A 26,480-nucleotide genomic window follows, 5' to 3' on the forward strand; every position below is an offset into this window, starting at 1 on the left:
CGAGTACGGCGATACCCCATATGTGTCCCAAAACTGTTGCCCTGAAATACGACAGGGCTCCAAAGTGAGAAAGCGCCATGCGCATTTGAGGCCTAAATTAGGGATTTGCATAGGGGTGGACATAGGGGTATTCTATGCCAATGATTCCCAAACAGGGTGCCTCCAGCTGTTGCAAAACTCCCAGCATGCCTGGACAGTCAATAGCTGTCCGGCAATACTGGGAGTTGTTATTTTGCAACAGCTGGAGGCTCCACTTTGGAAACAGTAGCGTACCAGACATTTAAAATTTTTTTGGGGGAGGGGGGCTGTGTAGGGGCATGTGTATATGTAGTGTTTTTTACTTTTTATTTTAGGTTAGTGATAGTGTAGTGTAGTGTTTTTAGGGTACAGTCACATGGGCAGAGGTTCACAGCAAGTTTGCCGCTGGAAATTTGAGCTGCAGCGCAAAATTTGCACCATCTCAAACTTGCATCACTCACTATAAACCTCCGCCCATGTGAGTGTACCCTGTACATTCACATTGGGGGGAGGGGGCAAACATCCCGCTGTTGCAAACTCCAAGCATGCCCTTTGGCTGTCCGTGCATGCTGGGAGTTGTAGTTTTGCAACAGCTGGAGGCACACTGGTTTGGAAACACTAAGTTAAGTAATAAACTTTCAAGTGTTTTGCAACCAAACTTAGTGTTTCCAAACCAGTGTGCCTCCAGCTGTTGCAAAACTACAACTCCCAGCATGCATGGTCTGTCAGTGCATGCAGGGAGTTATAGTTTTGCAACAATTGCAACAGCTGGAGGCACTGAGGTAGGAAACGGACAATGTTTCCCAACTAGTGTGCCTCCAGTTGTTGCAAAACTACAACTCCCAGCATGCCCAGACTGCCCAGGCATGCTGGAAGTTGTAGTTCGGCAATATCTGAAGGATCAGATGTTGCCGAACTACAACTTCCAGCATGCTTGGGCAGTCTGGGCATGCTGGGAGTTGTAGTTTTGCAACATCTGGAGGTCCACAGTTTGGAGACCACTGTATAATGGTCTCCAATCTGTGCTCTTCCAGATGTTAGAGAACTACAACTCCCAGCATGCCTGAACAGACTGAGCATGCTGAGATTTGTAGTTTTGCAACATCTGGAAGAGCACAGATTGGAGACCATTATACAGTGGTCTCCAAACTGTGGACCTCCAGATGTTGCAAAACTACAACTCCCAGCATGCCCAGAAAGCAAAAGGCTGTCTGGGCATGCTGGGAGTTGCAGTTTTGAAGCTCCCAGAGGCAGCAGTGAGATCGCTTTACGGCGATCTCACTGCTGCCAATGAAGATGCCGCCCTGCTGCTGGAAACTCACCTCCGGGACGCACCACCCCCGGGACCGCCTGGAGGACGCCGCTCACGCCGGGACCGTTCTGGACATCGCATGGCCGTGTAAGTGACGCCAGGGACACTTAGCAGAGCGGTGTGTGTCCCGATCCCCATGATCGGGACTCACACACCGCGCTGCTAAGTATTCTGATAGCGAAACGCTGCTATCAGCTAGTCAGATTTGACCAGCTGATAGCAGCGATCGCTGGGGGAGGTGGGGGATGAAACCCCCCGTGGTCGCATGGTAAGATGGCTGGCTATCAGTGATAGCCACCATCTTACCGGGCGCTGCGGGATGCCGCGAGTAGCGGCAAAAATGTTCATGACGTACCTGTATGTCATGGGCCGGGAACACCTTGCCACTCATGACGTACAGGTATGTCATAGGTCGGGAAGGGGTTAAAGTGCCATGCAAGTCTATAGGAAATATATGTTACTGCATAACTTCCAAACGGCTGGAGATATTTATACTTGGTCACATGTAACTTATATGTCAAATAAAAATATATAATAGTTAAATTAACCCCTAACCTGCCCCCATATGTCAAGGATGGGTTTTTTGTTTCAAGTCCCATGCAAGTATATAGGACTTCTGGTGCCTTACTCCACAAGCTCTGTTCTGCTTCTCCTGGTGAATGCATCAGTTTGGCTGGCAAGCCACACCCTCCCAGCATGCTATGTCCAATCTCACAAAGACACGCCCACCTTTTAAGCCACACCCCTTTTGTTTTCAGTTTACAATATCTTTACCACAACACAGCCCCACCTGAGGACGGGATATGAGGATTAGAAATGAGGATTAGCTATGGGGACGGAATATGAGGACGGGATATGGGGATGGGATATGGGGTTGAGATATGAGAACAAAATATGAGTACAGGATATGAGGTCAGAATATGAGGAGGGGATTGGGGTCAGGATTTAGGGACAGGATATGTGGACAAAAGCTTCCTCTTTCGTTGCTTTTCCTCCCCCCCAAGGATAAGGTAGAAAAAAAAAACGGGCAGCGCAGGGTACTCAGCTAGTTATATTATAAAGGGGTTACTTAGGAGGGTGTTGAGGGTGTTGAGGGTACATTTCCCTTCACCCAGTTGTCTACATGTATTTTTTAAATTGAATTTCACTTCATATCATATTTTGTTTATGTGCCTATATTTTCTTAGAAGTTATATGTTCTGTTTTGGGCATTTCTTCTAGGCACCCGTAATTTGTTATATTGCTGGTGCTCATTTGAACATAGAGAGATTGTGGGTGTATAAACTATGCACATATTCTAAAACCACAATGTGCACTATTCATATCCATTTTAGCAGATGATGGAAAATGCCTATTGAAGTCTTTGAAGAGGGATTAAAATATGGATGCATCCTTATGTGTTCCGAATTGCTCTGTATTGCATCAGTATTTCATTTATATTGCATTTATTTTCTATCTATGGGTAGTTTAATAGAAACAGACCATCAGTATTTAATGCACAGATATATGGATGCAATACCAATGACATACTGTTTTTATTTTATCTGCCGAAAAACAGTATTTTGAATCATTATTACTAACATTTATCAACCACTTGTGTAAAATAGGCCTTAAGGAAGTCGTACTTGCATTTATCTAGTCTTAAATAGTACTATCGTGAGAGTGAGACTTGGCTCCAGTTCTAAATCCCCCCTTCTTACCGCAATTATCCTGTAGCCATTCTCAAAGGCAGACATACATATTGTATATTCTTTATGTGCTGACACTGTTTAGATACATCTGGTATTACCGTACAATCCTTTAACATTTTGTAAGCAAAGTAGCAATCTACATTTCTTGCCTGAAACCTCTTGTTTATAATCCTGGAAACATTTTTCTCCGAGCCAGTTCTGTTGTTAGAGATTTTCTATTCGCTCGCCTGGGCATAATTATTTTTGTTTTTCTTATTCAGATGTCGCCCGAGCTATAGAATTGTTGGAGAAACTAGAGAATTCGGGAGAGGTGCCAGTTCACAAATTACAGTCTCTGAAGAAAGTCCTGCAAAGTGAATTCTGTACTGCTATACGGGAGGTAGGATGAGGGCACCTGTGGGAGAAAAGTATTGTCTGTTCTGAAAAAGGCTATGTTCACAAGACAGAAATACTCCTTTTCTGCTCAAATTCCATGGAGAATGCAAATTTGTGGAATGCGAGCAGAATTTTGTGTGTTATCAAAACAAAGATTCCACTTGAATACAGAGTCCCTTTAACCTCAACGGGGCTCTGAATGGAATTCCGCAAAATATAAAGACATCTTTAAAATTTGTGAAATGCGAAACGCGTAGTTTTAGCTGCAGGAATTTTGCTGTGTGAATTGGATGGCGGAATCCCATTGCACAAAATGTGCAGTAAATTTTGCAACTGGTTTGCATTATTTATTTATTTTTTCATTGCATTTTAATGGCATTAAAAAGACCAATGGTTGTATCAACTTGTAAGCAGGGGTTGACTGACACCTCATGGGGCCCCAGAAAATAGAAGTGCATGGGGCCTCCGTGTGCTCATCCTTTCTAGACAACCCACCACAATACAATATCATTTATTTCTTCTTCTGTAGAGTCTACTGGGAATGATAGCACTGTGGTTGCTCTATCCACACTCCTGACACTCTTAGGCAGCCTGTACATGCAGAGATCTCAGTGATAGGAATGTGCTATTTGATGGGAAGAAGGGAATCACAATTCTGGTGCTGCTTGCCTCACTGACGGACACTTTCGAGGAAGGTGGAGTCAGCGCAGCCAGGCTTTGGGCACTAGAAAGAAAGAAAGGGATTCTCCAATACTTGAAGTTTGGCTATGGTGACTTAAAACCCCACACCACCACCACCAGTAAGTGTAGGCAGCACAGCAGCGAGTACAGGATGTAAGTGTACATCCGTGTGATGCCCCTATATGGTACAATGAGACTTACAGCCTGTGTAGGACAGCCCCCACCCCCTGTCTGAGAGTGTTGGAGTGTGAATACAGCAATCACACTACTATTACCCCACACTATTACAGCAGAATAGTAAGTGCAGCTCTATAGGTAACAGAAGGATAAGACATGATGTAACAGCAAAACTGTGACTACAGCTCTGGAAATGACTAGAATATTAGATATGATGCAAAAGCAGAATAGCGAGTACAGCTCTGGAGGTGACAGGAGGAGAAGCCATGATGTAACAGCAGAATAGTGACTACAGCTCTAGATGTGACTGAAGGATAAGGCATAATGTAACAGTAGAATAGCGACTGCCGCTCCGGAGGTGACAGGAGGATAAGATGTGATGTAAGAGCAGAATTGTGGCTGTGGCACTGGAGGTAACAGGAGGAAAAGAGATGGTGTAACAACAGAATAATGAGTGCAGCTCTGGAGGTGACTAAAGAATAAGGCATGGTGTAAAAGCAGAATAGGGAGTGCAGCTTTGGAGGCTTTGTAAGGCTTAAATGGGCACTGTCAGATACACAAACATTTTGATGTTGTACATAGTGACAAAACATAACCTTTACAATATATTTCATAAGAAAATGTTATTTCCTCTTTATAGAAATCTTGGCTTATAAAATCATGGCTTTATCCAAGCTGAAGCACATTCCAGTAAGGGAGGGTGGGCTAGCACTCCTCTGTGCTCTCTCTCCTGTAGTGTTGAGCGGCATAGGCCATATTCGAATTTGCAATATTTCGCGAATATATGGACGAAAATTAGCAGAAAGCAAAATTAGCATAAGCGAAAATTTGCTAATGCGAAAATTTATATTCGCGAATAAATTTTGCATTGCGAATATTCGCGAGCAACACTACTCTTCTGTCAGATAGGACTCCTCTGTGCTCTCTCCTGTCAGATAGGACTCCTCTGTGCTCTCTCCTGTCTGATAGGACTCCTCTGTGCTTTCCCCGGTCTGATATCACTTCTCTGTGCTCTCTCCTGTCTGATAGGACTCCTCTGTGCTCTCTCCTGTCTGATAGTACTCCTCTGTGCTCTCTCTCCTGTCTGATAGGACTCCTCTGTGCTCTCCCTGGTCTGATATCACTTCTCTGTGCTCTCTCCTGTCTGATAGGACTCCTCTGTGCTCTCTCCTGTCTGATAGGACTCCTCTGTGCTCTCTCTCCTGTATGATAGGATTCCTCTGTGCTCTCTCCTGTCTGACAGGACTCCGCTGTGCTCTCTCCTGTCTGATAGCACTCCTCCGTGCTCTCTCCTGTCTGATAGGACTCCTCTATGCTCTCTCCTGTCTGATAGCACTCCTCTGTGCTCTCTCCTGCCTGATTGTACTCCTCTGTGTTCTCTCCTGTCTGATAGTACTCCTCTGTGCTCTTTCCTGTCTGATAGTACTGCTCTGTGCTCTCTCCTGTCTGACAGGACTCCTCTGTACTCTCTCCTGTCTGATAGCACTCCTCTGTGCTCTCTCCTGTCTGATAGGACTCCTCTGTGCTCTCTCCTGTCTGATAGCACTCCTCTGTGCCCTCTCCTGTCTGATAGCATTCCTCTGTGCTCTCTCCTGTCTGATAGTACTTCTCTGTGCTCTCTCCTGTCTGATAGGACTCCTCTGTGCTCTCTCCTGTCTGATAGGACTCCTCTGTGCTCTCTCTTGTCTGATAGTGCCCCTCCGTACTCTCTCCTGTCTGATAGGACTCCTCTGTGTACTCTCCTGTCTGAAAGTACTCCTCTGTGCTCTCACCTGTCCGATAGGACTCCTCTGTTCTCTCTCCTGTCTGATAGCACTCCTCTGTGCTCTCTCCTGTCTGATAGGACTCCTCTGTGCTCTGTCCTGGCTGACAGTACTCCTCTGTGCTCTCTCCTGTCTGATAGTACTTCTCTGTGCTCTCTAATGTCTGATAGCACTCCTCTGTGATCTCTCCTGTCCTATCAGACAGTGGCCATTTAAGGACATGTGGGTCATGTGACTCAGCCCCTTAAGCACTCTGCTATACAGAACATGAAGGGGAGAAGTTCTTGCACTCTAGTAAGATATAACGATGTATGGTGTCCCGGTACCGTATTACATACAGTACCTTGGTATGGTTCCCCAAAGTTAGAGTTCCTAGGAACTGTGGGGTCTTCAGGTTTAGTCTTCCCCTAGTCACCCCTTACATAACTAATATATTGCACAATTAAATGTAAATAAATGTATATAGAAATTGTACTTACCTTGCGCTAGCGTCACAGGACCTGCGGGTCACGTGACAAGGTTTAATCTCTATGGTTAATGCAAAGGATCTTTGGAGGTTCATAGGCCATGTGATACCCACAATATTTTGTGAGGCTGATTGACAGATGGCGTGGACCAATCCTGGAACGGCCAGCCCCTGCCCATATAAGGGAGCTGCGGCCATTATTCCCTCTCTTGGGTTGCTGTCACTGAATGAGGTAGGACCTCCGCAACTTACAACGACAATTACTAGGCCAAAGCCTTGCGGCCTTGGCTGAATTACACAGTGAGTTCTTATAAATTCTCCATAATTACTGGCAAGGACCCTGGACCTAAACTTAACCCCATATACAGCGGATCTGCGCATACTAAATTCCTGCAAGCTAAAGAACTTACTCAAAGTCCCAACCAACGGTCAATCTCAGCCAAGCTATTCATAGACTCTGTACAAAGACTGTTTGTATGTTCTTGTTACAGAAAATCTTTAGTAAAAGTTGATGCAAGTTTTTAGCGAAGCTCTGGTTGTGGACAATACTTTATTCTGCAAACACCTATCGTCCTTGGGAAGGGTGGCGATAGGCCAAGACACACAGCATTTAACCCTCACCCTGGGGTCATGACTGACAAGGGTTAATAGCACCCTTTATAACCTGCACAGCAACATCCTGACCACCCCATCCACATTTACAAGGCGACCACCACAGATGCTCCCCTCCTTCCGTTCTATCTGCCCCTAGGAACATGTGCCCCCTTGCTTTCCTCCTGCATAAGATGTTAAAAGATCAGGGAGCATGCAAGCTGGAGGTCTGAATATATCCAGCTTGCATGCTTCCTGAACTTAAGACGCAGCATATCCTGCCGTTGGTGGGTCCCCTCAGACCCCGGCCCTGGGTCAATGCCCAACTGCCTGATCTGTCAGTCCACCCCTAATTGTAGGCAGTTTTACTGTGCCCTAATATGTGCAGTATCACATCAAAAGGCAGTGTTTCCAACTAGGGTGCCTCCAGCTGTTGCAAAACTACAACTCTCCAGCATGCTGGGAGTTGTAGTTTTGCAACAGCTGGAGGCACTATGTGGTAAAAACTGTAATAAGACATCACTATTTCAATATTCCAGCATTAATTAAGGACAATATTATGACACAAATAAATAGCTCTTAAACTAATAATGATACAGAAAATATTGCAAAATGCCAAAGCTTTTTGTTTGGGCAAGTTTAAGCTCATTTGCCATTTGCGGAGCCAAACAGATTCTCTCCAACTGGATTCCTGCCTCTTATTCGCCTAAATTGAAGCTTATTTCCAGAAATTATGATATTCATTAAATCGCTGATATGCCTTATGTTTCCTTGGTCAACAAGCAGAAATAGTCCTGTCATACTGTTTCTTAGAATTGTAGTTATTTTTTATTTTCACAGCAAATCTAGAAGTCCACATAGCCTTATTCTCTAAAGTCTATGTTTTTTATGAATCATACAATGCAAAATATAGATTATCAGTGATTATTGTAAACGGATATGAGAAAACCATAAAAAGGGGAATTCCTTTCTTAAAACTTTATGGCATAGCTTTAAAATATGCCATAACATTGAGGATAGTGGTAGTCCAAAGTCTGGGACGAACGCCAATTCAGAGAACAAAGATACCTTATTTTATTTGGCCTGCACATGAGTGCTCCAGTCGACTTGGAAGGGGCTGCGGCTCTAGTTCTGAGGACTCAGCAGTCTATATATAACTGTATGCAGAATACTCAACTTAGTGACATTGTATACCAGTAAAGTACAGAGTGCAAAATAAGTGCTGTATATACACTCATCAGAATGTTAGAAATGCTTACTAATATAATGCAGTGCATAGAAAATGAAATAAAATAAAATGTGTCTATCAATTTAATGAAGGTGCTAGTGCTCACCGTAATCGGAGGTCTAATAATTCGGAAGTATTTATACTCTATGTAAACGATTTATGTAATCTAGCTACAAATGCATTTTTACAGTAAAATCCATATGGGGGGAGATTTATCAAAAACAGTCCAGAGGAAAACTATCCCAGTTGCCAATAGCAACCAATCAGCTCGCTTCTTTCATTTTGCTTCTTTCATTTTGTTAAAAATGAAAGAAGCAATCTGATTGGTTGCTATGGGCAACTGGGCAACTTCACCTCCGGACAGGTTTTCATAAATCTGCCCCCTGACAGCTTGATTTTTAGCCACTCCAGCCTTCTCCTGAGTGATCATCAAAGCTCCGGTATGATCAAGTCAAGTTGATTATACATGATCACTTTAGAGAAGGCCAAGTGACTCGAGAGCAATGACAATAAATACGGGACCAAGTGTTACCTGCACAACTATGTCTCTGACCACCTGCACTGCAGGGAAATAGAATGAGTGAATGGAAGCATCATTTTGCATGGAAATACTGTAAAGCTTAAAGGGATATCCCAGGATTTTTTTTTTCTTTCAGCCTTTGAGTCCATAATGTCAAGTTATAATAATGTGTAATACACTTCTATTACCTCCATAGCAAAAATTTATGAAATGTTGCCTCTGGCCATGTGAAATGCTGGAAGGTCAGAGACAACAGTAAAATAAAAAAAAGTCTTTCACTACAGCACTTCAAAGTGTGTGTCTTTTGCATGAAATTTGAAGAAAGCGGCGCACATAGATAATAGAAGCATATTACATAGTATTATCCCCTGGCATCATGGGCTCAAAGTGTAAAAGAGAAAAAAATCTGGACTACTCATTTAAACTAGCTTTGTTTTCCTTCAAGGATTGGTGGGGGTCCTGGTGGTCAGACCTCCCACAATTAGTAAGTGGTAGCATAGCCTAGCAATGTGCCATCAAAACCCCCTATTTTAGTGTGCTGAAAAAAAATCTGCTGTATATAAAGTATTTCTCTGTATACTATTGTTATATCATTACTACTCATTTTGTACCTAATACCCCTTTTCTCAGGTTTACCAATACATGCATGAAACAATTCCTATCAATGGCTGCCCAGAGTTTCGTGCTCGTGCCACCGCAAAGGTAAAGTCCCTATATTTTGTTCTGTAACCATTTACTTGGCATGCTATCAATATCAAATCAGTAGGGTTCATCTCCTGGCACCCCTGTCAATCAGCTTTTTAAAGGGGCCACGACCTCTATAAAAACTATGCAGCCTTTTCACTGCTCTCCAGGAATAGCTGTGCACCTGGTATTGCAGCCCCTCCCATTAACTTGGGCTGTAAAACCTGGTTCGGTCACTATGAAATGTGCAGGGCTGAGAGTTGGACCCCCACTGATCTGATATGGATGGTTAATCCTACAATAAAGGCCATCAATATTAAAGCCCTGGAAATCTCTTTATAAGAATCTATTATTTGTCTATGATTTATGTGCTGAACACTATATTTAATACATTTGGATACCAGCATACTTTACTAAAGTATCTATTTTCAGTAATAAATACATATTTTCACATCCAGCCACCCACTATTTTTCCATTCTGTACGGTTATACGCAGTTAAATGAAAGAGTTTTCTTTTAAAGAAAGTTTTCTTTTACATATTTAAGCTAATGAACATGCATTTTACAGCTTGTGTTAGAATAGTTCTTTATGGCACATATTTCGAACATCTCATATTTTTGTTCCCATTGTATGGTAACCACATGTGTTCTCATTTAAAATACTCTATATTTTTCTACAACATTTAAAGATTTTATTACAAGCCAACAATTGATGTATGCAAAATGTATGAAATGTCTAAAAATGAAAACATTAGATACAATACATACAGTAATGTGTTTTTGCCCTTCATGCACAAAAGTGTTTAAACAAGTGGCAACATTTAAAAGGATATATTAACAAACAACCATATTTAACTTATGCCAGCTTAGGGACAGAGAACCTGTATGGTGGCAAACATAAATAGTCCCTGTGAGTTCGTAGTACCGATCCATAGGTTCTCCTTCAGATGCCCTGTTCTCCACAATATGTCATGTATAAAATTTATTTTCTCATCGATTGTGCACGAAAATGTAACAAAATCTTCTGTTTCAATGTAAAGAAATGGAGAAACATTGAGATACAGTATAGCCCCATAGCAAGTTAACCACAAAGATCCATAACATAAGAAAAAACAATAACTTATTCCTGTACATATTATATGAAGATGTTTTATATTCTTTGTTGAGTAGGGTTGAGTTAGGGACATAAAAGTTCTCTGTATCAGCTGCTTGGCCCATTGGCATCAAGTGGGCACCTTATAGATGTGGTGTGAGATGTCTGGTGACAAGTCCACTTTAAATTTCACCGAAAGACTTAGATTTCACACAATCATTATACATGCGGTTCTATAGTATTATAAGTTTGGATTAACTTTACTTAGATCAGATAATATTAATTAAACATTAAAACATCTTTTCCCTTATCCAAAGGATAGGGGATAGGATGCCTGATCGCAGAGGTACCACCACTGGTGACCCCCGCAATTTCAAGCGCGGTACACCGGTCTTCTGTGCGTACTCCGCTCCATGTCGGATGACTGGCGACTACAGCGACTACTACTCCCATAGACATAAATGGTGGGAGCGTGGTATGACGTCACGAACACGGAAGCTCCAAGCATCCGTGTTCCGGACGCTGCCGCTGCCAGCACCAGAGATCGCCGAGGTCCCGCCGCTGGGGATCAGGCATCTTATCCCCTATGCTTTGGATAGGGGATAAAAAAGAAATTTCACTGGAGTAAGCCATTAAAGCTATTACATTATATGTTAAGCCAACTTTGGTTAATCTACTCAGTATTATTAGAATTTCTCTTTCTTAATGGAAATCCAACACAGAGTGTGGCAAAAGATGTTGGTTGGTCCCATGAGCTGTGTGTAAAATTGTATGCAAGTATAAAGAAAATGAGAAGGTTATCAATGGAAAACATGTGGGTTGACTAAAGAAGATGCCAGAGTCACAAGAACTCATAGCATAGTTCTTGAAATAAAGAAAAGCAAGTAAAAAGCAAAAAATATTCTAAAACAGGAGTCCATGTTTGAGACAGAACTGTAAGACAGTTGAATGAAATGGGACTTACATATAGAAAAGCCAAATGAAAGGCAGCACCTAAACATAAGAAAATAAGTTGACTAAAGAGAAGAAACTGAAAATTGGTTCACAACCAGGATCCAATCAGCTTTGTGTAAAATATCATTATTAGTGGGATACATGCCTCAAAGAATTCAGGTCATCGTAAAAGCGATAATCTTCAGCTGTTGAAGTGTACCTGTCACGAAAAAAAAAAAAAAAAGGCCAGGCTTACTCTTGAACTGGTGCTGATTATGCCCGTGTGCTTAAATCCTGTTTTTCATTCTTTTTTGGCTAATTCCCATGTTTGTGTTGCTCACACTGCATGCAATTCCCTGAGGAGGAGGGGGTGTTCCCTTTTTTTGCCCTCCCATCTCAAGTGGGAACCTCCTCTGTCACTCCTCAGAGTGCATTTTTTCACTCAAAAATATATAAATTTTTTAACCAATGTAGATTACAAATATACATATAATGTTATTGCACGGGAAGAGAAAAGGTACAGGCACTGCTTATTCAAAGGTGCCTGTTCAGACACTGCATTTTGGCAATTACAATTTCACTTGTCTGGCAGAGCCAGAAGATTAGTGGTGCTACTGTAACCAATAAAAGAGTTCCATACGTCATCTCAAGAGCTAGGAAGTAATGGAGCAGTCACCCGATAATTCTTCTATAATATTTATTCCAACATCGTGGATACAAACATCACAAGACAAGTGCAGGGGAGTAGTATGACACACGAGGCGGGGGAGAACAAACAACAGAGGGCTACAATTGTTTCACCATACATATAATGTTATTATCTACATTAAGTAAAATATTTTTGCAAATGAAATTGCCCATTTATACTTTATGTTTAAAAGGGAACTCCGGTACATACGTACTTATCCTCTCCATGTATCTCTATGGGAGAGCCTAAGATACACAAGCACTGTCGACCACCGCCTGAAGCCATGCACAGAGCAGAGGTTGCATTTTGCAAGAGGGAAACAGAGGTGCCAGGCAGGATGTCGAGGGGGTCCCGGCTGTCGAACCCACCGCGATTAGACACTTATCTACTATTCTGTGGATATGCAATAAGTACTTATGTACTGGAGTTCCCCTTTAAATTTTTGTAATTGCTACCAGTCAAAAAGCAGGGTGACCATCTTTTAAGCATATCGATTTCACGATGTTTGCCAGGAGTTGAATTGCACAACTTAGGAGTATCCATAAAAACAGACACCCTAGTGATCTTCTATAAATCTAATAAATAAATAAAAAAATAGGACATATTCAGTGTAAATTTTCATTGGAATAACAATAGTTCCTCTTGCAGATTTTATGTTTCTATCATTTCTATATGTTAGCTAATGTAATTCATTTGTATTAGTACAAGTTGAATATGATTAGCATCATGTGTCCATTTTTTAACCTAATGGTATTGTATATACACTAGGTAATATTAAAAGCTCAGGGATAAAAAAAAAAAAAAAGTGATAACTTAAAACTCACAGCAACAGCTTTCACTTATTGAGTGTTAACACTAAATGCTTTTTTCCCTGATAGTCAAGCTCTGACTCCATCTGGATTATTAGAATTAATATTTAGATTTGGAGAATTATTGAATTTAGGCTGTGGAATTTAATTAGCCTTAGTGTTGCCTTACTTAAAGCCTAATAATACACCCTAAGAACGCTGTTAAAGCAGTGTACTTATGCTCTATTATAGTCTGCAGTGCCCCCTGCTGGGACCACCCTCCTTTTCTGATTTAAAAGCAACAAATTATTTTTCTAAAAAGATTTCTAAATGAGATAAGAAGATTTTTCTGACCCATTAGGCAAAGACTTTGCTTTGATGCTCAGAGCTATGTAACTAGGAACACAGATTACTGCATAAAGCTAAAAACTTGTGTATTTTTAACAACTAATCTGTACAATACATGAATTTGCTAGCTGGATTTTAATAGCTATGGAAATGCATCCTTTTTAATAACACCTACATCTTTCCGCATCCTGCTAATGAGTTTATCATTTGTGTCTTCTGATAATCATGTTTATGCCAAGGTGACAAGATAACAACTCAACCTATATCTTATATCCTTTATAATTTCATATGAACTTTCACTTTAGGCAACAGTTGCTGCATTTGCTGCTAGTGAAGGCCATTCTCACCCACGTGTTGTGGAGCTGCCAAAAACTGACGAGGGCCTTGGCTTTAATGTCATGGGAGGAAAAGAGCAGAATTCGCCAATTTACATTAGTCGCATAATTCCAGGTGGAGTGGCAGAACGACAAGGAGGACTGAAAAGAGGAGACCAGCTGCTTTCAGTAAATGGAGTGGTATGGTTAAATATATTCTTATCTGTTGGTTTATTTGGTGCTATGTCCGGGTGAAATGGTAGCCTTGAGCAGCATCATACAGCATATGTTATGGACACACACAGTGAGCCCAATCTAATGGAGTTTTTTTTTTTTTTTTTTTTTTTTAAACATCTTTTTTTCTTTAGGGTTTTTCTTATTCTTGCTTTGTACTTGCAAAATTGTTCAAAACCATTTTCTCCATTGGTTTATAGTTAACTAGGTTTACATTTGCATTGTTAATTCAGGTAGGAGACCCCATTGCAGAATCCACTGAAAATGTTGGGTGAAATAGCATGATTAACTTTTTTGTCAAGTAAAATGCCAGGCAGCATGATGGAAACCTAACAAATCCCAATAAATTCAGTGTGGTCTAGACATGCAACATGCAGCTTGGCCATTTGTCTTTTCATTGTGCAGAACAACAGAAAAAAAATATTGCCAGTGTGAGCCTAGCCTTAAATGGTCACTGTTATTTCAAATAATGTCTCACAATGTAATAGCCTGTGTGATTCCTAACATATTTGTAAATCACTTCATCTACTAAAATGTTCAGGAGAAAGAAAAAATAAAAATAAAACCCAAGTTGTGTACTTGCAAACTAAGGCAGTCTTCTAACTGTTGATGATTCAAACTAATCCACATAGGTGTCTATCACAACCCATAAAGCTTTGGGCAACTGTCCTTTGTATCAATAGCAGCATGCCTACTGCAGAATGTCCACAATGCTGCATTGCTTTTCCCTCCTTTAGTCTGAAGGCTTATCAGAAGCACCAGCAGATCAGTGCTTAGTGTAACCTCTTCATTACTTTTGCTGTTTCTTTCATTTCTGCTAACATAACACTTTACAAACCTTACAGACCTGTCAAAGCAGCTTCTTTGATGGACTTTGCAGTAAAAAGGGTAAGGAAAATGACTGTGGAAGGCGTACTGAGTATTTTTTTTAAACAGACCTATGGAGAAAATGTGTTTTGCACCATAATTAGTACAAAGCAGAAAAAATGTGATTCATAGGTGTCCATAGCGCTTGATAAATAGAATGCAGTCAGTTCACTTAAAGAGATGTCTTGACTATATGCATCTCCATATGGAAAATAACAATTGTGTAGATGGACAACTTGTTGGACAGCAAACCAAATCCGTACCCCAAAAGTCTTTCAGAGAGGGGTTAGAAACACTTGAATAAAACATTTACTTTGAACTTCATATACAATATTAGGATATTTATATCAAGAGTTTTTGCTAAGCTTTTCAAGAAGGACACAGGCACCACTTCAACTGAAACTCTACTTTTATTGCTTCATATTAAACAAAGTCAGCAAGTCCTACACTGTGGGGCTTAAAACACATAAGCACCATTCAACATGACAAAGCATTATATGAAAAATAGAGTTTTAATTCATGTGGTGTCTGTGACCTTCCTGAAAAGCTTAGCAAATTGTCTTGATTAAAATTATTCTACAGTTTTGTGCCTGCAGCTCATGTACAGACCTGTCTCCATACTGTAGCTACTGCAAATAAACTCTGTGCACTGCCTCCCAGCCAGCTTTTCCAGTCTACTGAAGAGAATATATGGCTGGTAAAGCTGCCTTATTGGAGCTTATTAGGAGACTGGAAAAGCTGTATAACACTTATGCTGCTCGTTTAACATGTAAGGTATTATATGAAGCAATTAAAATATTTTTTAAAAAGTTTAATTTTAAGTGGTTTGTTTGTACTTTTTATAGTACACAACATTTTCTCTATAAGTCTGAATTACAAAAAATGTGCTCAGTTTCCCCTCTACAGCCACATACTGTGCCTTCTTTTTTGCAAAGTCTGTCAGAGATGCTGCTTTGACAGGTCTGTTTGAGTCCCAAGTGCCACCCAGGATTCCGAGTCTCCTGAAGCCCCAGCATCCCAGCATTGGTGGGCTGCTCATCCGCCCTGACCTCCTCAATGCAGTAGCACTGCCATGCCCTCCCTGCTCCCGTGCTGATGTCTTCTCTCACCCTCACTGTACGCTCAGCCCACAAAATCATTTATCCCCCACTGGCCACATCCCCTCTCACTCCCCCTACATTAACTACACCTGCCTCCCAGACAGTTAAATCACATGACATTGGTCCAGCGGCAGGATGTTTAAAATTCCCGGGCAATCTCTGCAGCCTGAGAGTAGGGCAATTAAGAGATGTACCAGAAGTCCCATAGATGTGCATAGGACTTTAGGTACATTGCTTGACTGCATTACTCTTGGGAAGCAGAGACAGAGATTGGCATTATCCAGACATCCCTAAACTCTACAATATTTTTATTTCACATGTAAGAAAGATGTGTACCACGTTTAATCAAAATATCTCCAGCTGTTCAGAAATTATGCTGGATCATGCATACATAAATACATACAAAGATACACACACACACACACCTATATATATATATATATATATATATATATATATATATATATATATATATATAGTGACATTGAGGCAGGTTTTAGGGCAATGAAAGGGTGTTTCTCCCAGTCCTTTATCATAGGTGATCTAGCAGAGATGCTCATCAGGTGCCTAATAAATAAGGACAGCCGAACTGTGGGAAGTCTGCATATAAGGAAGGGAAACATAATAGTCTGGGCTTTCCCCAGAAGACAGCAAGGAGGCTGTGTGGGAGGCAGGGGTCCTTGTGAGGAGCACACAGCCAGGCACTGTGAGTGACCCAACAGTGAAGTGGACAGACAAGGAGTCTTATGAAGGAAAGAACCGAGATGGCACTCACCACATCAGAGGTAACAGTAATGCTTTATTTCGGTGACCGGCAGACTACAGCATAGGGAGGAGGAATGCCAGGAGTGAGGTTATAGCTATTTCATGCACTAGATGCACTTCTTCAGACCAGTGGTCTGAAGAAGTGCACCTAGTGCATGAAATAGCTATAACCTCGCTCCTGGCGTTCCTCCTCCCTATGTTATAGTCTGCCGGTCACCGAAATAAAGCATTACCATTACCTTTGATGTGGTGAGTGCCATCTCTGTTCTTTCCTTCACATGTCTTGCACTGAATTCTGGACTGAGCACCCTGCTAGAGTTTACACGGATTAGGTGTCCAGTGCATCATTACTGGGTTCGTTGCAGCTGTGCCGAGCGCTCCGTCTTTCACAGTCTGTGAGACAAGGAGTCTTAGTACACACAGCAAGAGGCTTCAAATGCTGTGTGTGAACAGTAAATAAAAGGTTGCAGGAAACTTGTGTTTTAACAGGCAGGGAGAAGCCCTCCAGTTGATAGGCAAGGCATGCTGGGTTGTGTAGTCAGTGGCTTGACAGCCTAGGACTTTGTTTTGTTCCTGTGTTATCCTGTACCCTGTCCAATTAAGAACTGTTGTTTGCCTGTTGAATGAAGTAAAAACGTGTCCTGTGGCTGTGTCAAGGATGATCCCAGAGCTATCACCAGAGTGAAAACCTTACAATTGGTGGAGGATGCGGGCATCACGTTGCTAGGAGCAACCAGCGGTCAAGTTGCAGTGAAGTTGTTGCTGATAGAAATCAACCATGTGTGAAATCATGTGAGGGTGAGGGACCCCTCATGAAGACTGATGGGACTATTCACACTCTGCAGATTGGACTGAAAAAGTATGATGAACAGAAAATGTTGTATGCAGGACTGGGAGAAAAGTTGACAAAACACAATTCGCATGAGTTAGGTCATAGTGCTATGAACTGTCTTGTAAATGTTGAACCTATGCAGTGTGATAATTTTTTTTTTTTTTTTTTTTAAAAACCCATGCCTATGTTTTCAGAAGTAATGTGTACTGCTGCCAACCCGGACAGGACAAAATAAAACCTGTGTAAGTTGGTAGTAGATAGTGAAAAGATGATTTATTTGCTAGAGCCTAGGGGTATAATAAGTTTGGTGAAGATCAGTTGCAGAAAGCCGGACCCTGTCATAGTGTCTATACAGGCATATATTGTCAGGGACCGACAAGGGTAAAGAGAGAGTGAGCCCTAAACTGACCCTATGGATCGACAATTGGGTGCCGGTCCCTCCCTGAACTAAAGTGCAGGGTCCTAATAAAAACACATACTAATAAACATATATAGTTCAAAACACCAGACAGGAAAATGGATGAGCCTGAACATACTACAGAAACAAAACAGGAATAAGCTGAATCCCCTAGAAAAACCTCGGGTAGACACAGGAATAACAATACCCTCTAAAGTCCCCACGGACAGGTAAACGGGATCAATCGCTAAACAGGAATATTTACAATCCCACATAAAACCTCCAGTAGACACCCAGTCCCCATGTACAGGTAACAGGGATGCCTAGATACACAGGATATATTTATAGAACACTGTTCACACTGAACACAAGACAAGAATAATTGCAATCCCTCCGAACACCTCCAGTAGACACGGAGCCATGGAGCGGTAACAGGGATCTAACATAGGACACTATTCCCACTGGACACACAAACCGGACACTCCACTCCAACTAAAGGAGTAGCCATAATAATAAATCCAAATAGACTACTGGCCAGCGGCACACTCACCAGTGTAGACAGGATGCTGGCACAGTAGGAAAACAGAAATATAAAACACAGAACTTCATATAAACAGATACAAGAGAAAACACAGTGTGAACAGACACATAGCAAAAAGAGCATACAAATCCTAAAACCGACAAAATAAACACAGCTTAAAATCTACTAAGAGCATACCACATAAAATTGGCTAAAACCAGAAAGTGCAAAGGGCATGCTAAGACAGAGATAGTAGATTAAAAGCTCAAAGAGTGTTTCCAAGAGCTCTATGCACCATGTCCAGCATCTTAACAAGTCAGGATATAATGCAGTCAATCACCAGCCTAGAGACTAGACTGGACTGACTTTAAATAGACACACCCTAGATGCTATTGGCTAGCAAGCAAAAGGCTATTAACTGTTCCCTGACCAGGTAACATATAACTGTTCACACGCAACCAAACCAATAGCTGTGTGTGAAAACAGGCCAATACAGACATGACAGATATTTGGGGCTATAAAACTATTAATGTCTGTTTTTCTACTCTCTATGGTACCATGAGTCACAAGGTGGCAACAGGGCCCTCCTTGGAGTATGATGTAGTAGTGGGGACAGGTTTTCCAAATTTTCAGCAGTTATGGGAAGACTGTCAGGTGACTAGAGCAGGTACACCTGATAGGCCCACAACACCTGTGTCACGTATGGGCAGGAAAGGAGTGCACTCTGTCACGTATGGGCAGGGAAGGAGTGCACCCTATTCCCGCCCGCTCCCCTGTCCCTGCCTACTTACGTACCTACCCTAAATGACAGGTCTGTAACCACAAAGTCAGTCCCTTCCTATATATGTGAGGGGCCTAAAAGTCAAAATAATAAACTAAAATGACACAGACTTAGGCCCGGGGACAGTAGGAACAGACAGACTAACAAAGAAAAACTAAACACTCACACAATGTCTAATGTCAACTATCCACGTCTGAAGCCAGGAGATGTCACAGTACAAAATCACTAATACCAGTCAGAGAAAAGAGCCAAAAGTTCAAAAAGCCAGATATTACAAATACAGAAGACAGCTAGCTAGAGTACAAACTGAGCTCTATAGCAAGCACTGATTGGGAGTAGTCTGCCAGCTTATAAAGCCAGAACAGTTGCTCCAATCAAGGTCAGCTGACCAGTCAGACAGCCGGGAGTAACCCAGCAACAAAAAACAACAAAGAACCTGTCAGAACCTTTTAACCCTATAAAAAGAAAAGAAGCTACAATGATGTCTGTGGATAGTGCAGAAGTACTGAAGAATGTATATGTGAAGCCAGGTGTTGCACTTACTGTCACAGACAGAGTCCTGAGTGAAGGAGATGTGACATCTGGACCAGAGATGGATCGTGACCTGGAAGGTTGAACCACTGAATCAGAATTTGTTGCAGACGAAGGAGCCCTAGACATTTCTGCCAGGCAGCGGAGAGACGTGGTGAAGTGAAAGAGAATTCTGCGAGTGAGCAGAGAGATCGTGGCGAAGCAACAGAGAAGTCAGGCAGGGAGCAGAGAGACAGACTAGAGAGACTGTCCAGGAGCTACCCTAAAGCCCAAGTGGCCAAGACCCTTGCAAAGGGGGAGGCTACTCCTAAAGGTCGAGAAGAGCTGGACTGAGACGGCATGAAGGAAGAGACAGACCAAGGACAGGTGACTGTCAGAAGACAAGAAAATTTCTCAAGGTCCAGCAGTGAGAGTGAAGAGACCACTGTAAAAAAGAGACCTCTGAAAAACCGAGCCTGTCCTGGTGAGAAAAGGGGGCAGGTATGTGAGGCCATGGCAATGGAACAAAAGTCTGGGAAACAGACTGATGGGGACTCCAAAAAGGCAAAGGCTGAGGAGTCTGAAGATAATGAGAAGAAGCCATATGAGAAGTCCTCTGAAGCTGAGACTGAGTTGAAACAATATGGGAAGTCCTCTGAAGATGAGACTGAGGTGAAGCCATATGAAAGGTCCTCTGAAGCTGCAGAAATATTGACATTTGATGGTGAAAATGCTCAGGCAGAGAAGTTCTCTGAGGCAGAGGCTAAATCAGAGATAACTGCAGAAGCTGCAAGTAAAGTCAGTGACACATCTGAAAGTGCCAGTGAAGAGAGGCTAAACGAGCCAAGAGTTCTCAGCCTGAAGATGAGCCTGTGAGGGTTGGTGTCCCTAAAGAAAAGGCGATTGAGAAAGTAGAGTCCTTAAAAAGAGGTCACTGTGATAGAGGATGGGGTCATCGTAGAAATCCTGAGGCACTGGATTCGTTCCAGAAAATACCAGAAGAAAGTCTGCAGAAGTAGAATTTGGAGAAGAGTCCATCTCAACGAGAAGATGGGCAGGTACATTAAAGGAAAGCCTCCTGAAATTGGGGAGAATGTTTTAGAAGTCCTACAAATGGGTAATGCAGGCTTGGTTGGCCGCCACCAAAGTTTAGGACGATGGAGAATCTGCCTTGTCCATACTTAGTGTACAGAGTTCTATGCACACCAACATGTAAGGTTTGACGCGAAAGGCGTGTGATGTTAACAGAGCCTTCTACAAAGCATTCATCAGAGATGACCAAGAGCCTTGTTGTTGGTGGCTTGCAAAAGTGCTAATGAGAGAAGTGGGTGCCAGTGAAAAGTTGCATAAAGAGTTGGCTGAAGAAGTAAGCCAAGAGTCCCGAAATCTGCTGGGAAAAGTTTGAGGAAAAGAAAAGGCAGTTGGACTCTGCCTTTTAAGTACAAGTGCTCCTTCCCGGATGTGTGAACAGAGGGGGTGGGGTCTTCTCACCAGAAGACAGCAAGGTGGCTGTGAGGGGAGGCAGGGGTCCTCGTGAGGAGCACACAGCAGGGCGCTGTGAGTGACCCCCCCCCCCAACAGTGAAGTGCACAGACAATGAGTCTCAGTTCACACAGCAAGAGGCTGTGTGTGAACAGTGAGTAAAAGGTTGCAGTAAACTTGTGTTTTAGCTGGCAGGGAAAAGCCCTCCAGTTGTTTGTTCCTGTGTTTATATTTTTGTTTATCCTGCAACCTGTCTAATAAAGCTGGTGAGGAGCCAGACTTGTATAAAGAACTGTTATTTGCCTACTGAAGTAAAAATGTGTCCTGTGGCTGTGCCAAGGATGATCCCAGAGCCATCCCCAGAGTGAAAACCTTACTAAATATATATATATATATATATATATATATATATATATATATATATATAATTTTTTTTTTTTTTTTTTTTTACTGGAGCAATCAAAAAGGGTGGCTGGAAAAATGATTATATGAATGTAACAATATACACAGAAATATCCACCTAATACTAATATAAGTATGAAACACAAGCCGTTGACCCATTTGCCGATGACCCATTTGCAATAGATTCTTTTACATGCATTTTATACAGTTTAAATCTTTTATTTTAAAGGCAAACAACAAAGCTATAAAGAAATACAAAAGCTATAATAAAAAATAACACTTTATACTTCTTGAAAGTCAGTTACATTTATAACACTTTTACAGTGGTTGTCTCACTGTATGCTCCTCTGTTTATAGACTATTAAACCGAAGAGCTAATTTCCCACTTGTGTACATTATACGGTAGCTGGTCTGCTTATTGATATAAAATGTTCTATTTCTATAAATGCAGAGTGTGGAAGGGGAACATCATGAGAAGGCAGTTGAATTGTTGAAAGCAGCAAAAGACAGTGTTAAGCTTGTGGTGCGATATACACCAAAGGTGTTGGATGAAATGGAGGCTCGCTTTGAGAAGCTGAGGACCGCAAGACGCAGGCAACAACAACAGCTACTAATTCAACAGCAGCAGCAGCAACAGCAACAGCAGGCACAGCAAAATCACATGTCGTAGGTGAGAGTTTTCATTGCTTTCACTTCTTACCTGTGACAATATGTAAGTCTTCAGGGTTACAAACATAATTGCTACATTATTATTTGTTTCTAAACTGTTTCATATGATATTAAGATACTACATTACTCTCTGAAATATAGTCATGGGTAGTGCTGTATCCAAGCAAGTATTAATTCCATAGACAGACAGATACAGTAACCCCCCGACCTACGATGGCCCCGACATATGATAAAATCGACATACGATGGCCTCTCAGAGGCCATCGCATGTCGATGTCAGCATCGACATACGATGCTTTTATATGTCGGGGCCATCGCATTAACTGCTATCCGACAGCGCAAAATGCTTAAGCTGCTGTCGGATAGCAGTTTAGGCATCCCGGGCAGGTTCGCTTACCTATTCCCGCTGCTCCGGGTCCACTTCGCGATCCTCCGGTGTCTTGCGCATCTTCTCCAGGGTCCGGGCCTCGCTTTCCGGCGTCGTTATTACGTCACTACGCACGCCGCGCCGGCGCAGCAGCGTAATAACGTCACCAGAAAGCGAGGCCCGGACCCTGCAGAAGATGCGGAAGAAGCCGGAGGATCGCGAAGAAGACACCGGAGCAGTGGGACAGCATCTGGGGAGCCCCTGGGACAGCATCGGGAGCGGTGAGGACCTGGTCCGGAGCGACGGGGACAGGTGAGTACAGCTTCCCATACTTTACATTGCACGGATCCCTCAACATACGATGGATTCGACAAACGATGGGTCGTTTGGAACGAATTACCATCGTATGTTGAGGGACCACTGTATGTATATATATATATATATATATCTATATATATATATATATATATAGATATATATATATATATATATATTTATTATTAATGCTCAAGCAACATAATACTATAAATGAGACATACCGAGTGTATACAGATGCAGCTACTGCCATGATAACTGATATTGCACTACATCTCTGTACGCTGTATGCAGAGCACCCTGCCCAGTGAATGTAGTAAGTGGACAATGATGCATCTCCACTCACATATGCGTCATACCCCCCGTGCCTGACACACTGAGATGTTATGGTACCGTGATCATTATGCTAAGGTGATATATATATATATATATATATATATATATATATATATTTGTACAAATTGTGCTTAAGTTTAAAAAGAACTTAGTTATGTTCAGCTCAATAAATGTGTAAAGTAAAATATGTCCATGCTATATTCCTTTCAGGTGGGGGCTCAAAAAATAAAACACTTTGTATACCATTCTGTGACACCCAGAGGACATGGCTCTAAAAGTTTAACTGTCGTTAAAGGAGTACTCCACTGGAAAAAACATTTTTTATTTTTTTTTATCAAATGGTGCCAGAAAGTTAAACAGATTTTTAAATTACTTCTATTTAAAACTGTTAATCCTTCCAGTACTTATCAGCTGCTGTATGTTCCAGAGAGAGTTCTTTTCTTTTTGAATTTCCTTTCTGTCTGACTACAGTGCTCTCTGCTGACACCTCTGTCCATTTTAGGAACTGTCCAGAGTGGGAGCAAATCCCCTATAGCAAACCTATCCTTCTCCAGACAGTTCCTAAAATGGACAGAGGTGTCAGCAGAGAGCACTGTGGTCAGACAGAAAGGAAATTCAAAAAGAAAAGAACTTCCTGTGGAGCATATAGCAGCTGATAAGTACTGGAAGGATTAAGATTTTTAAATAGAAGTAATTTACAAATTTGTTTTAACTTTCTTGCACCAGTTGATGAAAAAAAAAATCAGGGGAGTACCCCTTTAATATGACCTTTTAGCATGTTGCACAGACAGTGAATACTTAAGATCAGTCAGTGTCTCTGCTCTGAGTTGTTGGCCCAGCAATAACTAATAATAGGAGAAGTGCACAGCAGTGCAAACTCTTCGGTTTGGCATTCAGTCCAACTGGTCCTATTATAGCATATAGAGCACATCAGTTGGACTGAGCGCTGAGCTGGGGAGTGAAGTGCCATTCTGCATGCTTCATCTAGCTATAACTAATGATCGGAGGGGGGCCCAGCACTTAGATGCTGACTGATGTTAACTTTTGACATGTGTGTGCAACATACCAAAAGTACATTTTAAAAGTAATTCCCAGCACTCACCGTTTCAGCTTTGACCTTACTCTGTTGTCCTGAGGACACTTGAAGAAGGCCATTGCCAAATTCTGTCCTGTTTCCTGTACCTATGACTTGATGATATGATGTGGATAAGCTTAAAGGGGTACTCCGGTGAAATATATATATATTTTTAATCAACTGGTGCCAGAAAGTTAAACAGATTTGTAAATTGCTTCTATTTAAAAATCTTAACGGGGTACTCCAGTGGAAAACTTTATTTATTTATTTATTTATTTATTTTTATCAACTGGTGCAAGAAAGTTAAACATATTTGTAAATTACTTCTATTAAAAAATCTTAATCCTTCTAGTTCTTGTTGAGCTGCTGAATACAACAGAGGAAATTCTTTTCTTTTTGGAACACAGAGCTCTCTGCTGAATCATGAGCACTGTGCTCTCTGCTGACATCTCTGTCCATTTTAAGAACTGTCCAGAATATGAGAAAATCCCCATAGCAAACATATGCTGCTCTGGTCAGTTCCTAAAATGGACAGAGATGTCAGCAGAGAGCACTGTGCTCATGATTCAGCAGAGAGCACTGGGTTCCAAAAAAACAAAAAAAGGATTTCCTCTGTAGCATTCAGCTGCTAATAAGTACTGGAAGGATTGAGATTTTTAAATAGAAGTAATTTACAAATCTGTTTAACTTTCTGGCACCAGTTGATTTAAAAAAAAAAAAGAATCCACCGGAGTACCCCTATAATCATTTCAGTACTTATCAGCTGCCGTATAATACAGATGAAGTTCTTTTCTTTTTTAATTAATTTTCTGTCTGTCCACAGAGCTCTCTGCTGACACCTCTGTTCATGTCAGGAACTGTCCAGAGCAGTAGAGGACTGCTATGGGAAATTGTTCTTGCTCTGGAAAGTTCCTGACATGAACAGAGGTGTTAGCAGAGAGCACTGTGGTCAGACAGGAAATAAATTTAAAAAGAAATTAACTTAATCTGTATTATACAGCAGCTGATAAGTACTGGAAGGATTAAGATTTTTAAATAGAATTAATTTACAAATCTGAATCTTACAAAACAAGTTGATTTAAAAAAAAAAAAAAAATTCCACCAGAGTACCTCTTTAACCCCTTAAGGACGCAGGACGTAAATGTACGTCCTGGTGCGGTGGTACTTAACGCACCAGGACATACATTTACGTCCTGTGCATAACCGCGGGCATCGGAGCGATGCCCGTGCCATGCGCGACTGATCCTGGCTGCTGATCGCAGCCAGGGACCCGCCGGCAATGGCCGACGCCCGCGATCTCGCGGGCGTCCGCCATTAACCCCTCAGGTGCCGGGATCAATACAGATCCCGGCATCTGCGGCAGTGTGCGATTTCAATGAATGATCGCCCGCAGCGATATATTTGGTATAGCCGCATGCGTAAATGTCCGAACTATTAAAATAAAATGTTAATGATCCCGTACGGTGAACGGCGTGAACGTAAAAAAAAAAAAAGTCCAAAATTGCTACTTTTTTTATACATTTTATTTAAAAAAAAAATTATAAAAAATGTATTAAAAGATTTTTATATGCAAATGTGGTATCAAAAGAAAGTACAGATCATGGCGCAAAAAATGATCCCCCATACCGCTGCTTATACGGAAAAATTAAAAAGTTAGAGGTCATCAAAATAAAGGGATTATAAACGTACTAATTTTGGTTAAAAAGTTTGTGATTTTTTTTAAGCGCAACAATAATAGAAAAGTACGTAATAATGGGTATCATTTTAATCGTATTGACCCTCAGAATAAATAACACATGTCATTTTTACCGTAAATTGTACGGCGTGAAAACGAAACCTTCCAAAATTAGCAAAATTGCGGTTTTCTTTTTAATTTCCCCACAAAAATAGTGTTTTTTGGTTGTGCCATACATTTTATGATATAATGAGTTATGTCATTACAAAGGACAACTGGTCATGCAAAAAACAAGCCCTCATACTAGTCTGTGGATGAAAATATAAAAGAGTTATGATTTTTAGAAGGCGAGGAGTTCTTAAGGCCAAAATGGGCTGAGTCCTTAAGGGGTTAAGTCACTTAAGCATACTTGGGGGTGAGTACTGGGAATTACCTTTACATGCTCTGTATCTTCTCCTTTACGCACGGCGAAGTGCCTACTTA

The 26,480-nt window shown here is 41.5% G+C and overlaps 1 protein-coding gene across 2 annotated transcripts in view; it reads left to right on the top strand.

The window, feature by feature from the left end:
- LIN7A (lin-7 homolog A, crumbs cell polarity complex component) overlaps window positions 1-26,480 on the top strand; it is a 65,956-nt gene that overhangs the window by 37,885 nt on the left and 1,591 nt on the right. The window contains exons 1-4 of one of the 2 annotated variants that reach the window (XM_056574445.1): window positions 8,679-8,742; window positions 9,453-9,524; window positions 13,662-13,871; window positions 22,012-22,230. In XM_056574445.1, the coding sequence (XP_056430420.1) occupies window positions 9,465-9,524; window positions 13,662-13,871; window positions 22,012-22,230 (489 nt within the window). In that variant the 5' untranslated portion in view covers window positions 8,679-8,742; window positions 9,453-9,464. Of the gene's footprint in view, window positions 1-8,678; window positions 8,743-9,452; window positions 9,525-13,661; window positions 13,872-22,011; window positions 22,231-26,480 lie in introns of those variants that run through there. The other variant, XM_056574447.1, reaches the window with a different exon arrangement.

The sequence above is a fragment of the Hyla sarda genome, chromosome 4, assembly GCF_029499605.1.
Source record: "Hyla sarda isolate aHylSar1 chromosome 4, aHylSar1.hap1, whole genome shotgun sequence".
NCBI lineage: Eukaryota > Metazoa > Chordata > Amphibia > Anura > Hylidae > Hyla > Hyla sarda.